We start from the raw sequence: 16,830 nt of genomic DNA on the forward strand, positions 1-16,830 counted from the left end.
TTAGTCAGAGAACGGTGCTTTTTTTTGTCCAGTTTCCTGCTCATGGAGCACAATGTTGCATTTTCTAGTGCATGGACCATGTCAAATTTTTGTAACAATATCATGGCGAAATTATTTCTTTTTTGCAACACGACAAATTTACCATGTTTTTGCCATGGCAATTTTACCTTTTCTCTTGCCAATGCAAATTTACCTTTTTTAAAGTGCCATGCTAAATTAATCTTTTTCTGTTTTGTCATGGCAACTTAACATTTACATACATGGCAATTTACACTTTTTACATAAATGGCAACTGTTTTTACTTTTACTCTTTGCTCATGGCAAATTTACTTCTTTACTTGCCATGGCAAATAACTTTTACATCCATGTCAAATTTTACTTTTTATTTGCCATGGCATTTTTCAATCCACATTTTTTTGTGTCTTCATGTATATAGTAAAATATCATCGCAATAAAATTAACTTTTTTATTTTTGCCGTATGGAAAAATTACCTTAATTGACATGTCAAATTTACCTTAATTGCCATGGCAACTCTTAACTTTTATTACCATGGCAATTTTTTTTATTTTTGACACGACAATTTTACCTTAATTTACATGGAAAATTTACCTATACTGCCATGGCAAATATTTAAATTTTATTGCCATGGAAAATTAACCTTTTTTTTGCCATGGAAACTCTTAACTTTTATTGCCATGACAGTTTTTACTTTTTATTTTTGACATGGCATGTTTCCATATGTCGCCATGACAAATATTTGAATTTATTGCCATGGCAAATTAAACATTTTTGCCATGGCATTTTTTTTCATTCACTATATAGCATGGCAACTTTTTGGTCGTGTAGTCTGGATTTCCTTATTTATCATGAGTGTTTTTTTGCCATATTTTTTCAATAAAATCCATTTACCAGTTACATTTGCTCAAAAAGTTGCCTTCTGTTTTAGTGAAAAAAAACTCCTAAATTTGCCATCTATTTTTGAAGAAAAACTTACTAAATTTGCCATGTGTAAACATTTCATTATAGGTAGTGCAATAATTTTATTTAGTTTTTAATCCATGGTAATTTTATGTTTTGAAATCATGGGCCATAGCAAATTCCCTTCTTTTTCTTTAATTTTCATGATGGAAATTTTATTCTTTAGTGTCATGGCAATTGTATTTTTTTAACATGGCAATTTATACTACCACACCATGGCAAATTCCTCACACACAATTTTGTCTTCAAATTGTGCATACAATTTAATTAAAAATATCATGGCATTTTTTACTATGAATCTTGCATGTCGTTTTGTTTTGTTTGTATGATGAAAATTGCCATGACTATTTTCCTTTTGGGTCATTGAAAGAAACAATTTCGTTTTACCCATGGCATTTTTTGTGCTTTAACGTTGATGCCTTTTTTTTCGTAGCACTGCAAAATCTGGGCTTTAATCTGGCCCAACATAGAAACAGTTGGGCTTTTTTCGCTACCAGGCTGTAGGGTCGACAGGGAGGGGCGTTCGGGCCTGGGGGGCTCTCCTCCCGAACGAATAAGTTCGGATCGATCCCCCCTCCACTACGAACGAACGTTCGTGCGTTATTGACGTCCATCTTTTAAGGGATTGACTTGGCCGGAGCATATAAGCTTGGTTGGTAAAATTCTTGTGCAATGCTAGTAGGTATATAAACTTGGTTGGTAAAATTCTTGTGCAAGTGAATACAAAGTGGAGCATCACGCTTGCCATCGTTTTCGTGAACTTTGTGTCGATATAGAGAATATCCGGGCAGCCCCTGGGTTTTCAGCGTTGGAGTGGAAAAAGACAGGCTACCAGCGCTCCATACATGCGTGGGCTCGTGGGTCGTGGTATATCCTGCGATCCTGGACTCTAGCGAGGACTCCCGCGTCGACGTCTTTCTACTGTGGCAGCATGCACGAAAGCACGCGGACTGTGTCGTGTTGGCGTGAACCACCGCTGCCGGTCATACACCTGTAACGCCGCCGGGTTTGGACAATGGGTGTGGTTGGTTGGCCTGCCGGCCACGGGCGCCGGTGAAGACTGACGGTGGTGCACGCACGGTGTGGATAAGGATGCGGATGCGCGCAGCCATTGGCATCTCGAGCCTCCAGAACGGGACACGAACCCACGATCCATTTGGCGTATAGCACATGCACAACGAGGGAGTAGTTTTGTACGTGTTCATCTATTCTTCAAATTGGCCAGTAATGGCAAGAACGAATGATCACGCGACGAGAACAACGACGGGGCTCCTCACAGCGTGGACTCCGTCGCTCCACGTGTACGAGCCTGCCAGATATTTCCTCTTCATACGCCGACTTCTCTTCCCGGTCGCTGCGATCTTTATCGTGAAGGTCTTCTTCTCTCCGGTGCGTGCGAAGGCGAGGCTCGTCGGCGAGACCTTCACGGAGAAGCCCATGGGCTCGACCACAGCGACGCTGTAATGCGCCCCAGGCTCGCCGACGTTGGTCACCGTCCGGTGCACGGTGGTGGACCCGTTGAGGCCGTGGATGGCGACGGAAGGGTAGTTGAGCTCGTGCGGACGCGGCGGGCTCGCCGGGCACGGGAACGAGCGGTCCAGCTGCGCGCCGCCGCTCGCGCAGGCGTAGAGGAGGTAGTCCTGGAAGGACGCGTCGTACACCAGGCCCGGGTCCATCGCGTGCTTGGGCCTGATGTGGCCCGAGCCGTAGTCCATGGGCCCCGCCACTGTTCCGTCAGCGTTCGTTATTGGGCCGCCTTCCGCGTTGTTAGTCGTTGCTGTCAAAACCATACACAAAGAGATCACGTGGGCCCACTTCCGCCACCATTCTCAATCAATGTAAAGAAAAGCAGAACTTGGCCCTATGGCATGCAAATCGCGTTGCCGGAGCAGAGAAATTACCGGTGGTCATGATGGCTGACCGGATTGCGGCGGCGCTCCAGTCGGGGTGGGCAGACTTGAGGAGGACGGCGGTGGCGGAGACGTGCGGGCACGACATCGATGTCCCGGAGATGATGTTGTACTTCACCACGCGATTGTCGCCGTCGAGCTTTGTGGGCGACGACGACTCGCTCCACGCCGCCAGGATGTTCAGGCCTGGCGCCGTCACGTCAGGCTGCACGCACACATTGCATGCAGATGCAGTTAGCACAGATAATCGACAAGAGTCATCTTGAGAAGATGCAAATGCAAATGGATGCCGTTTGTGCTCGTACCTTGAGGATGCTGGGCTCGAGGACGTTGGGTCCACGCGACGAGAACTGCGCCATCACCGGCGACGGCTTGACGTCCATGACTGTCCTCGAGCGCTCCAGGTAAGCGGCTGGGTTCGTGCTGGAATTAATGTAGCTGAGTATGGTGTCGACGTCGGCCATGGAGACTGCCGTTCCGGGGAGCACGTGCGCGTCGACGGGCACCTCGCTGCCGTACATCGGCGGGTTGCCGAGCACGATCGCCGCGCCGCCCGCCCGCTTCACCTCCAGGCCTTTGCCCACCCTCAGACCGCTCCCCCTCAAGCACACCACGATTTTGCCTCGCACCTTCTTTGGCGACAGTGAGTTCGGCAGGCATTGGCTGCGTCCAAATGCAAAATTTGAACCTTGTTCGATTAGCAAGTGTGACGTACCTGTGTTGTACGTATATTTTTTTGAGATTTCAGTACAGTTGGTTCGTTTATTACTTGGTAACGTTGGCGGGAGTGCCAGGAACCACGGCGTGTGCTGCATAAACCATTCGATACGTCCTGTTCGCCGGCAGTTGATATGGTGTTACCGTCTGTCCCTGGTACGAAAGTACGGTAAATCACACGTCAGTCCATTTTAATTAAAAGAAAAAACAAGAATAACATACGTTAAATGACATGAATTTTCTTAGGCGTTTACCATGATCACCATGCCATTACCAAGCCTGATGGGCGAGTTGAAAGAGCGGTCGATGCTGCTGGCGCCGACCGTGAGTATCCACGGCGCAAGGTTCGACACAGTGGCCGGCGCGGGGCCAGAGTTCCCACCGCTGCACACGACAACCACGCCGCGCCTGGCGGCGTGCAGCGCGCCGACGGCGATGCCGTCGTCCGGTAGCCGTGGCTGCTTTCCGGAGGACACGATGGAGACGCTCATCACGTCGACGCCGTCGCCGACCGCGTCGTCCATGGCCGCGAGCATGTCGGCGTCGAAGCATGTGTTCTCGATGCTGGGGTTGGGCCCCGGTACGGGCCAGCACACCTTGTAGATGGCGAGGCGGGCGAGCGGCGCCCCGCCCGAGGCCGTGCCGGCAGCGAACCCCCCGAGCGCCGCCACGCCCGGCACGGCGCGGCCCGCGACGGTGGACGCGGTGTGGGTGCCGTGGCCGTCGTGGTCGCGCGGCGAGCGGCACTCGTTCGTGGTGTTCAGCCTGCCGTGCTGGGCCTCGTAGGCCTTGAGGTAGTACCGCGCGCCGATGACCTTCCTGCGTGCCGGTGTACGTATGAACGGCAATCTTCACTACTTCTCTACTACTTAAAAAGAACTAAGCTTTTCATTTCACATTTATTCTCACCATTCTTTTGTCAAACCTTTCATGTATATGATAATCAGTCATCTTAATTTACTTATCTTCTAAACCAATTGCAATTTAATTTACTTACCAAACTTCTAATTGAAATATAAGATAATTCATGATCAGAATTTGATTAACATTTACAGTTTTATTAAAGCACATCTAGATGTGCCATAAGTATTGTACATCTAGATGTGCCATAAGTATTGCACATCTAAGTCCTATATCATTGATCTTATGCGAAGATTCGTGTGAGTATTTTCTTTTTTTCCTTTTTTTTCTGCACTTGCTTGTGTCACTTAGATGTGTAATAACTAAGGCACATCTAGATGTGCCCTAGACAAGCCCTAACATTTATTTACACATTCATATTATTATTGACAGATAAATCACAAGTTAACATATTAAAATATTTATATCCCGTTAACAATCATCTGATTTGGCCTATGCTTACAACAGTTGAGTAAGCAAATTTGCATAATATCACATCAATTTTCTGCAACTATCGAGGGAGTAAAATCTCACGCTGTCAGGTTGACAGGGATCTTGTTTTGCACGGAGTGCGAGGAAAAGGTGTCAGGGGGGTTCTACCTTGGGCCAGTTCTTTAGTCACCTGTCCACATAATCAGTCGTTTAGTTCTTTTTTGTGATTCCAGCCTGAGATTGTTGTATGAGTTTTTTTTGCGGGGAGATTCTTGTATGAGTTGTATGCTGAAATGTCTGTAACGCCTTTAAATTGAAACTGAGTATTGTATTGCTAACACTAGGTTATTTTAGATTCATGTCCCATATGAACATGAAAGCTAACGGTTACTCCCTTTTTGAAGGGGTGGTTGTTCTTCATGAAACGCTCCATAAAATCCATTCCAAAAAATTAGATGGAGTAATTTTTAAGGTGGATTTCGAAAAAGCGTACGATAAGGTTAAGTGGCCATTCCTCTAACAGGCACTGCATATGAAAGGTTTTGATGAAGCCTGGCGCCGACAGGTCGAGTCCTTTAGGCAAAAAGGGAGTGTGGGAATTAAAGTGAATGACGACATAGGTCATTACTTCCAGACACATAAAGGCCTAAGACAAGGAGATCCGATGTCCCCTATCCTGTTTAACATTGTGGTGGATATGTTAGCAATTTTGATAGGAAGGGCTAAGGAGAATGGTCAAGTGGGTGGGTTGGTACCTCATCTTGTTGAGGGAGGTGTTTCCATCCTTCAGTACGCCGATGATACAATCATCTTTATGGAGCATGATTTGGCCAAGGCGAGAAATATGAAGTTAGTGTTATGCCTATTTGAACAATTGACCGGGTTAAAGATTAACTTTCATAAAAGCGAGTTGTTCTGCTTTGGTAGAGCCAAAGACGACCAGGAGTCTTACAGGCAATTGTTTGGGTGCGAGTTGGGGAGTTTACCCTTCTCTTACCTTGGTATTCCGATTCACCATCGTAGGCTTACAAACAGAGAATGGAAGTGCATCGAGGATCAATTTGAGAAAAAACTGAGCTGTTGGAAGGGTAAGCTCATGTCATACGGAGGCCGCTTGATATTGATTAATTCGGTGCTCACGAGTATGCCTATGTTTCTCTTATCTTTCTTTGAGGTCCTAGTTGGTGTTAGGAAACGACTGGACTTCTATCGGTCGCGTTTCTTTTGGCAGGGTGATGAACTTAAAAGAAAATACCGGCTTGCTAAATGGGACATCATCTGTAGACCGAAAGACCAAAGGGGTCTTGGTATTGAAAATCTTGAAGTTAAGAACAGATGCCTTCTTAGTAAGTGGTTGTGGAAGCTGTCTTCCGGGACTGAGGCCATGTGGGCGCAGATCCTCCACAACAAGTACCTCCAGACTAAAACATTGTCCCAGGTCGCAGTCAGGCCGACTGATTCGCCTTTCTGGAAAGGACTAATGAAAGTCAAACAATCTATGTTCAATAGGACGAGATTTGTTATTGGAAATAGTACAAGTACACGTTTCTGGGAGGATACTTGGCTTGGTGAATCACCCTTAGCCATTCAATATCCGTCTTTATATCGGATTGCTCAACGACACGAGGTGTTCGTGGCAACGGTATTCCAATCTGCCCCCCTTAATATTCAGTTTCGACGGTCGTTAGCGGGCAATCGTTGGGAAGAATGGCTCCATCTAGTTAGGAGACTGATGGAGGTTCAACTTTCTCACCAACCCGATATATTGCGTTGGAAGTTGACTAGCTCTGGAGTATTTACAGTTAAATCAATGTATATTGATGTTATTAATTCGAATGCTATTCCAACTTCCAAGTATGTTTGGGCTGTCAAAGTTCCTTTAAAAATTAAAGTGTTTATGTGGTTTGTCCATAAACAAGTTATTTTAACAAAGGACAACTTGATTAAACGCAATTGGACAGGACCTACTAGGTGTAGTTTCTGTGATCGGGATGAGACGATTAAGCATCTATTCTTTGATTGCCCGTTGGCCAAAGTTCTTTGGCGGACGGTCCATATTGCTTTTAATATTACTCCACCGACTTCGGTCAATGCTTTATTTGGGACATGGCTTAATGGGGTTGAGCCTGCATTAGCAAGACATATTCGGGTTGGAGTTTGCGCTTTGTTATGGACTATCTGGAATTGCAGAAATGATTTGTTTTTTAACAGAACATCACGGATTCATTTTTTGCAGGTTATTTTCCGAGCTACGGCACTGATCCGTTCGTGGTCGCTACTCACTCTGATGGAGGCCAGGGAGCATTTGGTTACTGGATCTATCCGTTGGGAGATGGTAGCTCGGGATATTTTCAACCGGTTTGGATGGCGGTCATGTAATAGGATAGGCAATTAGTTTCCCTATCTATTTTTTGCCAGCCTCTGTGTGAGCTGCATTTATCCTTTGCTTTTGTCTAGCCGGAGACTGTGGAACCTTGTTGGCACTTTTTGTTATTTGGTTAATAAGATGGCCGTATGCATCGTTCTGATGCAGAGGCCGGGGAGATCCCCTTTTCGAAAAAAAAATATGAACATAAAAGCGAGTTGCAAATATCATAAAGTGTATATACACTTTTTAATTACAACATCCATATTCATACCAAGTCAACTAGCAAAATACAAATTTTTTACTATATTAGCAAATATCATAAAGTGTACGCTTTTACGATTTTGATTCCTTGGACAGTGATTCTTCATAATCGAACGAAAAGAACTGGCCCCTAATCTGCCGCATAGAGAAAACTACTCTATGGCAGACTGTTTTTGTTTGTACGTCTGCTACTGCTAACAGTGCTAAGCCATGCAGGCAGAGATTACAAAACAAGTTGTGCACTGCAGTGAGTCGAGAAGTCGCCAAGCTGGAGTCTTGCGCCCGAGCTGCCATCTGGTCCCGGTTAAAACGTGCAAGCACCCACGCCGGAGATTCTAGTTTGGATACATCGACATCGTAGATCGGCTGTGTGTGTGTGTGGGTGTGTGTGGGTGTGTGTGTGTGGGGGGGGGGGGGGGGGGGGGATGAACAAAACTGACCTCGAGGCGCAACTATTTCACAAACTAAACCGTAGGCGAAACAAATTCACCTAACTAACCCTTTTATGTAGCGCTGACCTATTGAGTAGCGCCTAACTGACAGCCGCTACACTCCTGGCCAGTGTGGCACCCTGGGGCCAGACTGGGCCTCATCCCTGGTTGTGCAGCGCCTAGGTGAAAGGACCTGTACTACCTTGTGCAACGCCTAGGTGAAAGAAGCTGCACAATCACTTATGCATTTGTTTAAGTCTTATCGAAAAAATTGATTCACACACATATTACATATTGTATTTGTAGTTTCTGCAGATTAAAAGAGTGTAGTGCCTAACGCTCAGGCACTACACCAGACAGTGTAGCGCCAGTCACTACACCAGACAGTGTAGCGCCTAGCATTCAGGTGCTACACTGCCACTTAGCATTTTCCAGCCAGTTCCAGCCTGCTGAAACCCTTGTGTGTTTACCAAAGCATGACAAGGCAAAAGTGGTTCAGACACTGCTATTTGTGAATGGGATAAAAGACACTGCTCCAGACAGGCAGACACTGTTTGGCACTCGCCTTCCCACTGTCATTGGCGGCTCATATGCATATGTTGTTCCAGTCCTTTCCATAATCCATGAACGATCGCTTGCACAAATAGCGGATGGCCATACTATAAGTTTCAAATTATTCTTCCACATTTTCTATCTTATAACAAGAATAATGGCAACTCGAATAAGCTATCTCACTGGTGCAAATATTCATGTTATGCATTTCAGTTTATCTTTTGTTCTATCTGCAGAGGTTCCTTCAGACAATGAGAGCGACACAAGGTGCGTTGATAGTGTGGTCAAGCATTCAGATAATTCTTGGTTATAGCCAGTTGTGGGCAATATGTTCGAGGTACAACAAAGTACCACTTCTCATTTAGCTGACGTGCTAGCTTTTTCAGTCCAAAAGTTTAAACATTTATTTCTTGGCTCATGTCAGAATCTTAGTCTGTTAAAAAATTTATACTGAACCTGACTGATTATTTGCTTCAGTTTTAGCAATTAGCATGCCATTTTAACATGTGTTCATATACTGGACCAAATATGCAATTATGGATATTTTGTTCTTGCTTTTTTGTTATACTATCCTGGTCCCTCCGGCCCTCCGTTACCCGTCCACTTTGTGTGCCCATCAGTTTGAATAATGGGGGTCACTTTACATAAAGCGTAATATGCCGATGTGTTAAACAAAGAGTGGGCAAAATAGTCAAAAGTTGTTGGAACATGGTAACTATTACCTTCATCCTGGTTTATAAGTTCTTTTTGTATTTTATGCCAAATTTTGACTGGAGATTTAACTAACAAGATATTAATGCATGTCACCAAAAGTTATATCGTTGATTTGTATTTGAACATAGTTTTCAATTTAATTACTTTTATGACATGCATTAACATTTTGTTAGTACAATTTAAAGTCAAAATTTGCCACAGAATAAAAGGGGCTAATAAACCAGGACAAAGGTAGTACTTTTGCATCTAAGACAAGGATAAGAACATCAACAGTATGCCGATTGTGCAGCTCCTTTCATCTAGGCGCTGCACAACCAGGGGTGCGGCCTGGTCTGGCCCTGAGTGCCACGCTGGCCAGGAGCGTCATGCGCTACTTAGTGTAGTGCAGTGCCGGCCTGTCAAGCGCTACACAAAAAGATTAGCTGGTGAATTTGTTTCGTCCACTGCGAAAGGTTGTGAAATAGTTGCGCCTTGAGGTCAGTTTTGTCCATTTTACCGTGTATGTCACTGTTTGGTTCTCGTTTGGTCGTCAGTCCTCACTGTCTAGTCATCTCAATCATAGGTAGATGCACTGCATGTATGTCTGCCTTTTGTTTTGTAAGTTGCCTTAGTTCGATATTGTTATGATTTTTAGTTAGACGAAGTGATCGATCGATATGGTCACAAGATGGAAGACGGATAGCAAGAGGCCGTGTGTATGTCCCCTGTTTCCAGGAAGAATATACTAGCCTGAATAGACCGACCAACCAATCTTCCAACGATAACAAAGCCACGAATGCACGATGCAGTGCGCAGAAGTACATAGTACTACGTATGTAAGTATTTGTATGTGATAATACACTACAAATAGCTGATTATACCAACAAAAAACCTGCTAATAGCTGACCTGTTGCAAGAGGAGGAATTGAAGGAATCTCCTCCTTGACACACTCCCTTCCACCGCGCGGGCACTGGCCCTAGCCCCTCGTCGCTGAAGCTCCTCGACTCCGGCCAGATCCCTGCAGTTTCAAATAGCCGCTTCTTGTCAAACGAAACGTCGACACGTGAAGGCTTTAGTTGATTGGCCGGAAGCACGCAAGTCGGTAGAGAGCCTTCTCACCGGAGTCCAGCATGCCTACGATGACATTCTCGCCGGCGTGAGCGCCGGACGGCAGCCAGCCCTTGCTGAGCCCTTCCTCCAAACCCACAAACTCCCAAGACCTCGTGGTGTGCGGGGACCACCTCCCGTCGCTCCGGAAGGCAGACACTACCTCAGTCCTCTCTGCCGGACACGGCACATGCATCAGCCAAACGCACGCACAAAGACATACAGGCAACGGTGGTGGATTAATCACAGTATTATTATTTATCGTGTATGGATTTTGGAGAAAACCCTAGTGTCACCGTAGACAGACACTGCCTCAGTCCTGCCGGTAGGACACTACCTGAAAGCTTTGTGGCTTGGTCGTCCGAGAGAAGGGCCGCGAAGCCATTCAGGCTGTGCTTGTAGCTGTACAGCAGCGACGCCCGTGCCTCCTCCTCGCTGGTGAACCACAGAGAGAGCGTGTGAATGACTAGCTGCACGAAGCCGGACTCGCTAGTGTCCATTATCAGCAAGAATCACCCGGCAAATGTAGAGGACGTGCGCGCCGCCATGTACGATCATGGTATGTATGCATACGTTCCTTCATTAATGGATGTGTGTGTACCTGCCCTTGACGGAGAGGAGGAGGGCATGGTGATCATCAAGGATGGTTCCCTTCGACTTGGCTCCGGCGTGCTCGCCCAGATACACTATATAGACCTGCCCACAACGGCGGTACGAAAGTTCAGTATCCGTCCCTTCCGCATAGCATGTAGCTCACACAAAATTAAACATAAATAAGGGGAGTTATTAAACGATACAATAGCATCATGAACGGCAGGACGGAGCCGGCCATGATCTAATCAAACTAAACCCGTGAGAAATATGTTGATCAACAACGAAAAATGGATTGATCCAGAGGATGACCTGGCTTTGCTTGGTCGTCGAGGCAGCGGCAGTGAAGAGGGAAAAGAGGAAGAGGAAGAACACAAGTCCGGACATGGCTGGTTGTCCGCTGCCCCCTCCTGTCGTCTTCATCGGCACGCCGTAGCTCGCTCTGTGCTTCGACGGCTTGGAGGCTGTTTATATGTCCACTATACAGACACAGGTTCTGTGGCGAGGCGATGGAGAGGGCAAAAGGGACATCGGCGGAATAGTTTGACTCTCTCTAGCCCGCTTGAGACGATACTATCTTTTGCTTGTATTTTATGGGAGTACCTAGAACTTATCTAGATAAAACGTAATTTAATCTCATTCATCTGGAAAACAAGAACGGATACAACTCACGTCGGCACACACGCATCTTATAGCACCACATCCAATGGCTATAAAAGGTGAATGAGACCAAATTAAATTTCATCTAGATGAGTTCTAGCAAAATTGATATTTTATTATTTGTAATTTCCTGCTCTCTTCCCTGTATTCTTTTTTCCTTTTGGCAGAAGAATCTTCCCTAGCTTCAACTTGAAGCTGTGATGAGTTAATTAACTTGGATATTTTCGTCTGGATTCGATATATATACTCCCTCCGTCCGTGAATAAGTGTACTTCTAGTTTTTGTTTTAAGTCAAAGATTTAAAACTTTGACCACCTTTCTAGGAAAAAGTAAAAGCATTGATGACTTCAAATTAGTATCACTAGATTCATCATGAAATGTACTATGATAATATATCAATTTGATGTCATATATATTACTACTATTTTTTAGAAAATTGGTCAAAATTTTAAAACTTTGACTTAGAACAAAAGCTAAATGTACACTTATTCGCGGACGGAGGAAGTACTCTTCACTCTTGGCATTTTCACCAACAACAAAAAAGCTAGTCTGGCACTCATATCGCATCCACTAGTGTCTTATTTCGAAGAACAATCCACTAGCACTTTAGCTACATGTGAGTCAGCTGAAAATTCTTTTTGGATCAGTCGATTTGTGGCCATCCAATTCTGCTTTGAGATTTGTGCTGTTTGGTTTTTCTCCGTGTCGTTTCAGTGGTGAGTTGGGTTGTGTGGAATCGATTGACCCCTTTTTTCGGTCAGTCGAATTGCTTATTGGGCTCGTTCTCTACTTTGGTTGCGCCATTTTGGCTCCCACCGCCCGTTACCAGGCTGAGCCCAGCCTGCGTCGCCTTGTTGCCTTCGCCTTATCTCTTCGGTGCGTTCCCCAGTTTGCCTGTCAGTTACTTCCCCTACTCTCATTTGCTCTCCTCTTCGTCTCCTCTTCCGATCCAGAGCTAGGGTTCATCGAGTTTTCCTCTCCTTTGTGTCCCCCCTCTCACTTTCTCGTCTGATCTACTCTACTTTTGTGGTTATTTAGCTGTTAGTTTTGTACCTTTTGTTGTTCTATATGCAGGATTTGCTCTCGGGGATTTCTTGGGTTAGGGATCTTTGTGCTCCATCTGCTTGTTCAGGTATTTTACCTGCTCAATCTTTTTTTCTTGTCTTTCTATGTCTTTTGCAATGTTTCGTGGTAGAATGGGATGTATGGTTAGGGTTCTTGTTTAGCATGCTTTGGTTAGGGTTTTCGTAATCTTCCTTTTTTTTCCTTCAATCTTGCTCTTTTGGTTAGGATTTGTGTCTTCTCTTCCCTTTTTTTTCTTTTAGAATAAGTTGCTAGATATCTGGTGGAATAGATGTGCGGTAGTTTGATTTTTTGGGTTTGGTTTTTTATGGCTGGGGTAGGCTTGTGCTATAGATTTATTAGATTTCTGGATATTTTGTTGATTTGGTGTGATTGAAGAATAGGAAGTGAGTTTCTACGTCTTGAACTGTTAAATCAAATGTGTGTAAGGTTAATCTAATGTTAAATCTAGGTCTTTGTGGTTCTTACAATGAGCTTTTTTCCGGACCTTCTGTTGAGAGTTTTGTTAAAGGTCCTCTTTTTTTAAACTTAATCCCCTTTACTTTGTGTTTCTAAATGCTCATAGGCTTAACATTACTATATTCAACTTCGGAGGCTTAGCTTGCTCATCAAATTCTTTATTCAGAGTGTTTTGTAGGAGATTTATAATCTTTCGAGTATCCATGTACTTACAGTAATCCTAAGTGAATTACTAGTCATGTATATTTATTTATTGAATTTTATTTTTGTGCATGAAAAATATGTATTCTTCTCGCAGTTTTCAACTGTTGTAAATTAGAATGTACTTACCTTTGTTGCTAATATACCTTTTACTCCATGTTGATTTTGTTCTTGCTGATTTTATTTGTGTGCAAATTGTGTAGCCCGCATGTGTAAATCTACAATAATTAGTATCATGACATAGCAGTAAGTCATAGTAGCAATTGTCGGATCCCATGATATTCAAAATATATGATATGGTATTCCCAACGTCTGCAAATTGCTCCAAGAATGGCTCTCAGCCAAGACACCTACCACATTGTTTTCTCTTTGTGTTTTTAGAATATGCTTTGCCGCAGCTTGTCAGTGTTGTGTATTTTGTGAACCCTTCATGTGCAACTAAAGACAGATAGTACTTTCCGAATATTGTAGACATTGGGAATACCATGTTCAACTAGTACTTTATGAATATTGTAGTTACAATAGGTGCAACCTATAGTAGGGGTGGGTGTTTTTGCACCCAAAGAAGGAGAGCAACATAGAGTAGGAATGTATGCTTAGGTCTGCTTTTGTGTGTGCATATTTTTGTATGCTTGATGTGGTAGCGTTTTAACTGTTGTAAATTAGAATATACTTACCTTTGTTGCTAGTATATATCTTATACTCCGTGGTAGCAATGGTTGGATCCCATGATATGCAAAATATTTTTTCTATGGTATTCCAAATGTCTGCAATTGCACCAACAATGGTTCTCGGCCAATACTCCTACTAATCTATTGCTCTATTTCTTTAGAATATGCTTTGCTCTAGTCTGTAGATGTTGTTCCTGATAATGATGTTGTGCAAGTTCCTAATCCTTCTTGTGCAGTTGAATGGTTTGATAGTTCCATTAGTTTTTCTAATAGTTTGATAGTTTGACTAGTGATAGTTAATTCTATTATTGTGAGATAGTTGCCGTAGTTGGTGAGAGCTAGTTGCATTGCTTATTGCTTGCTATTTTTTCTATGAGCTTTGTGATGTTGTTTAGTTTTAGGTAGTTTTTATTGTTGTTGTTGCTATAAATTTACCTAGATGCTACCCTTTTAACCTATTTTGTGGTTTTCCCTTTGATGAGTTCCCTTTTTATATTAAGGCTTCTTTTTTTATTTTATGTGGGCATGGTTTGCCCTATCTGCCATAATCCGGATGGACCCTGTGAGCCAGGTGATCTAGTTCTCCACGAGTTTGACGTTGTCCTCAATGAAAGTTGCTTTAGGCACATGGTGAGTTGATTTTATTATAAGTGTAACATCTTTTCAATTTCTTACTATTTTAGTATGTTATGGTGATGTAATTGTGAGTGTAATTAATATGAAATTCAACTAATAAATTAATTAGTTCTCCAGTTAGAATTTTAATACGAGGTTGATATTACTATTTTTTTGCTTCATTTCTGCTTATAGCTTGCTGAATTTGGTATTGTGCAATTTGTGAAGTAATGTTTTGCATGTTTTAGGTATTTTAGTATCTTATAAGTGATGTCATTGTGAGTTCAGTTGGTATTCAACTTATAAATTAATTAGCTATTCAGTTAGAAGTTTAATATGAGGTTGTTATCATTAATTCTTTGCTTCATTTCCCTTTTTTAGAGCTTGCTCTATTTCGGTTTTGTGCAATTTATCCAGTAATGTTTTGCATTCTTTAGGTAAATTCAATCTTATAGGTGACATCATTGTTAGTTGAATTTTTATTCATCTTATAAGATAATTAGTTCTCCAATTAGAAGTTTAATACAAGATTGATATTGGTAATTATTTGCTTCATTTCAATTTATGGCTTGCTGAATTTGTTATTGTGCAATTTCTTTAGTATTGTTTTGCATTTTTAGGTAATTGAGTATCTTATTATATTTTTATATTTATTTTATATTGCAGTACATTCCCTACAATTTTAGAGCTTTTGTAGCTTATTACATTGATGAGCAGAGGGATGCTGCTATGATGTTACAGTACAAGAAGGTTGAGCCTGCTCTTCTTACTTATGAAGGAAGGTCTTACCCTCCTTTGTTTAAGCATTGACCCAATTTAGCAAGTTTTATGGCAATGCTTGGTTGAGTTAACTATGACTATGGTCTTCGTGCTGGAGACCGGATAGTGTTCTCTCTGGACCATATGACCTTTGATCTGAAAGTGGACACTTATCGGGGTGCAGAAAGGTTGCTTCCTATTCTTTGTGTTGGTAAGTTTTTGAATTTTTCAAATTAATTTAGTGGGGTTTAAAATTTTCATGCTTAATATTATCTGTAATATGTGTATAACTTTTTTTTAGTTTTGTTTTGTAGCTTTTGAAAATTTGTCTAATGATAAATACCAGTATGTTGGCTATGCTGTCTTCTCTCAGCAAATAGCGTTTAACTATCATGAGACCCGCTTCTTTCTTTGGTGTCTCTTTCAAGACAATTTCCTGCGTTGCCGCCCATTTGTGCATCTCATGACTGTCACCAACATCACACCAACATCAACCGGCATATCATGGTGGGTAAGTTGTTGTGAATGATTTTGTTGTTAGTTTTTGAAGGTTATCTGATTAGTTGAACTTTTTGATTTTCTAGTTGAGCATGAGTGCCTGGTTAGTCTATATTTTTCAGTGTTCATCTTGCTATTTAATTATTTTATGAATCTTTAGAGATCAATTTAACCTTATATTCTTTTATTTTTTGTTTATTTTTAGAAAATCCCCAAGACTGTTGTTTGAAGCTTGAAGAGATTTGTTGATGTGCCGAATGCGTTTGTCACTCTGGTAGCTATGGATGAGGGTGTGCATGTAATCACTCCTTCGTCATTTTCTATTAGCAAGCAAGATGGGGGGATGGTGATTCAGAACAACACTTTCAATGAGTTCTTCCCAGCCGCTTCTCTTATTGAAGGCAATGTTGTTCTCATCACATTCAAAGAACCCATTTACAGATCAGTGTCCATTGTGTTGCAATAGATCATCTACGTGCAAATGCTATGCTTCTGACCTTGATGCAAGTGATAGTGGTAGGGGAATGACAGTTGGTGGTTCCGAGCTTGATCTTTTGGGGGCAAACTATGTTAGTTATATGCAATTATGTATGGACTCCCTTTGGAATTATGTTCAGATGCTTAGTTGTGTATGAACTAGCAAGGTGACCCGCACATTTGCGCGGCTAGATTTATTAATTATTATTCTTGTTTGTGATATAGACTTTAATATGTTATTGTGCTATTAGATAGATAATTTCAATTATAGAAAACTTAATAACCAAATTACTCATGGAATTTTGTTGTTTTCTCAAACAATTTGTTGCCCACACATTTGCCGCTATTCAACTTAATTTTAAAAATAATGATTTCTAGCAACAACAAAAACACCTTGTAGTGTATTCCTATATTAGAGTGTTTGTGCTATTTTTCCTGCCCCGTGTGGCTTGCTACTCATACCCA

At 42.6% G+C, this 16,830-nt stretch overlaps 2 protein-coding genes across 2 annotated transcripts; one reads left to right on the forward strand and one right to left on the reverse strand.

Moving 5' to 3' along the window:
• Positions 1-1,632: 1,632 nt before the first annotated feature.
• LOC125544707 (subtilisin-like protease SBT5.6) lies at positions 1,633-11,468 on the reverse strand. Its single transcript, XM_048708450.2, has 10 exons — positions 11,255-11,468; positions 10,953-11,047; positions 10,689-10,786; positions 10,364-10,525; positions 10,151-10,262; positions 3,861-4,425; positions 3,659-3,759; positions 3,195-3,552; positions 2,881-3,094; positions 1,633-2,756 (listed from the first exon to the last, which is right to left on the reverse strand). The coding sequence occupies exons 1-10, from the start codon at positions 11,363-11,365 to the stop codon at positions 2,224-2,226; spliced, it is 2,349 nt and encodes a 782-aa protein (XP_048564407.2). The 5' UTR covers positions 11,366-11,468; the 3' UTR covers positions 1,633-2,223.
• A 611-nt stretch (positions 11,469-12,079) lies between these two features.
• Positions 12,080-16,587, forward strand: LOC125544708 (uncharacterized). Its single transcript, XM_087515548.1, has 7 exons — positions 12,080-12,218; positions 12,317-12,498; positions 12,677-12,734; positions 14,588-14,646; positions 15,298-15,601; positions 15,705-15,897; positions 16,094-16,587. The coding sequence occupies exons 1-5, from the start codon at positions 12,080-12,082 to the stop codon at positions 15,439-15,441; spliced, it is 582 nt and encodes a 193-aa protein (XP_087371674.1). The 3' UTR covers positions 15,442-15,601; positions 15,705-15,897; positions 16,094-16,587.
• Positions 16,588-16,830: the final 243 nt, after the last annotated feature.

Source organism: Triticum urartu, chromosome 3A (assembly GCF_056163025.1).
Source record: "Triticum urartu cultivar PI428250 chromosome 3A, HENAU_Tu73, whole genome shotgun sequence".
In the NCBI taxonomy this organism is placed as follows: domain Eukaryota; kingdom Viridiplantae; phylum Streptophyta; class Magnoliopsida; order Poales; family Poaceae; genus Triticum; species Triticum urartu.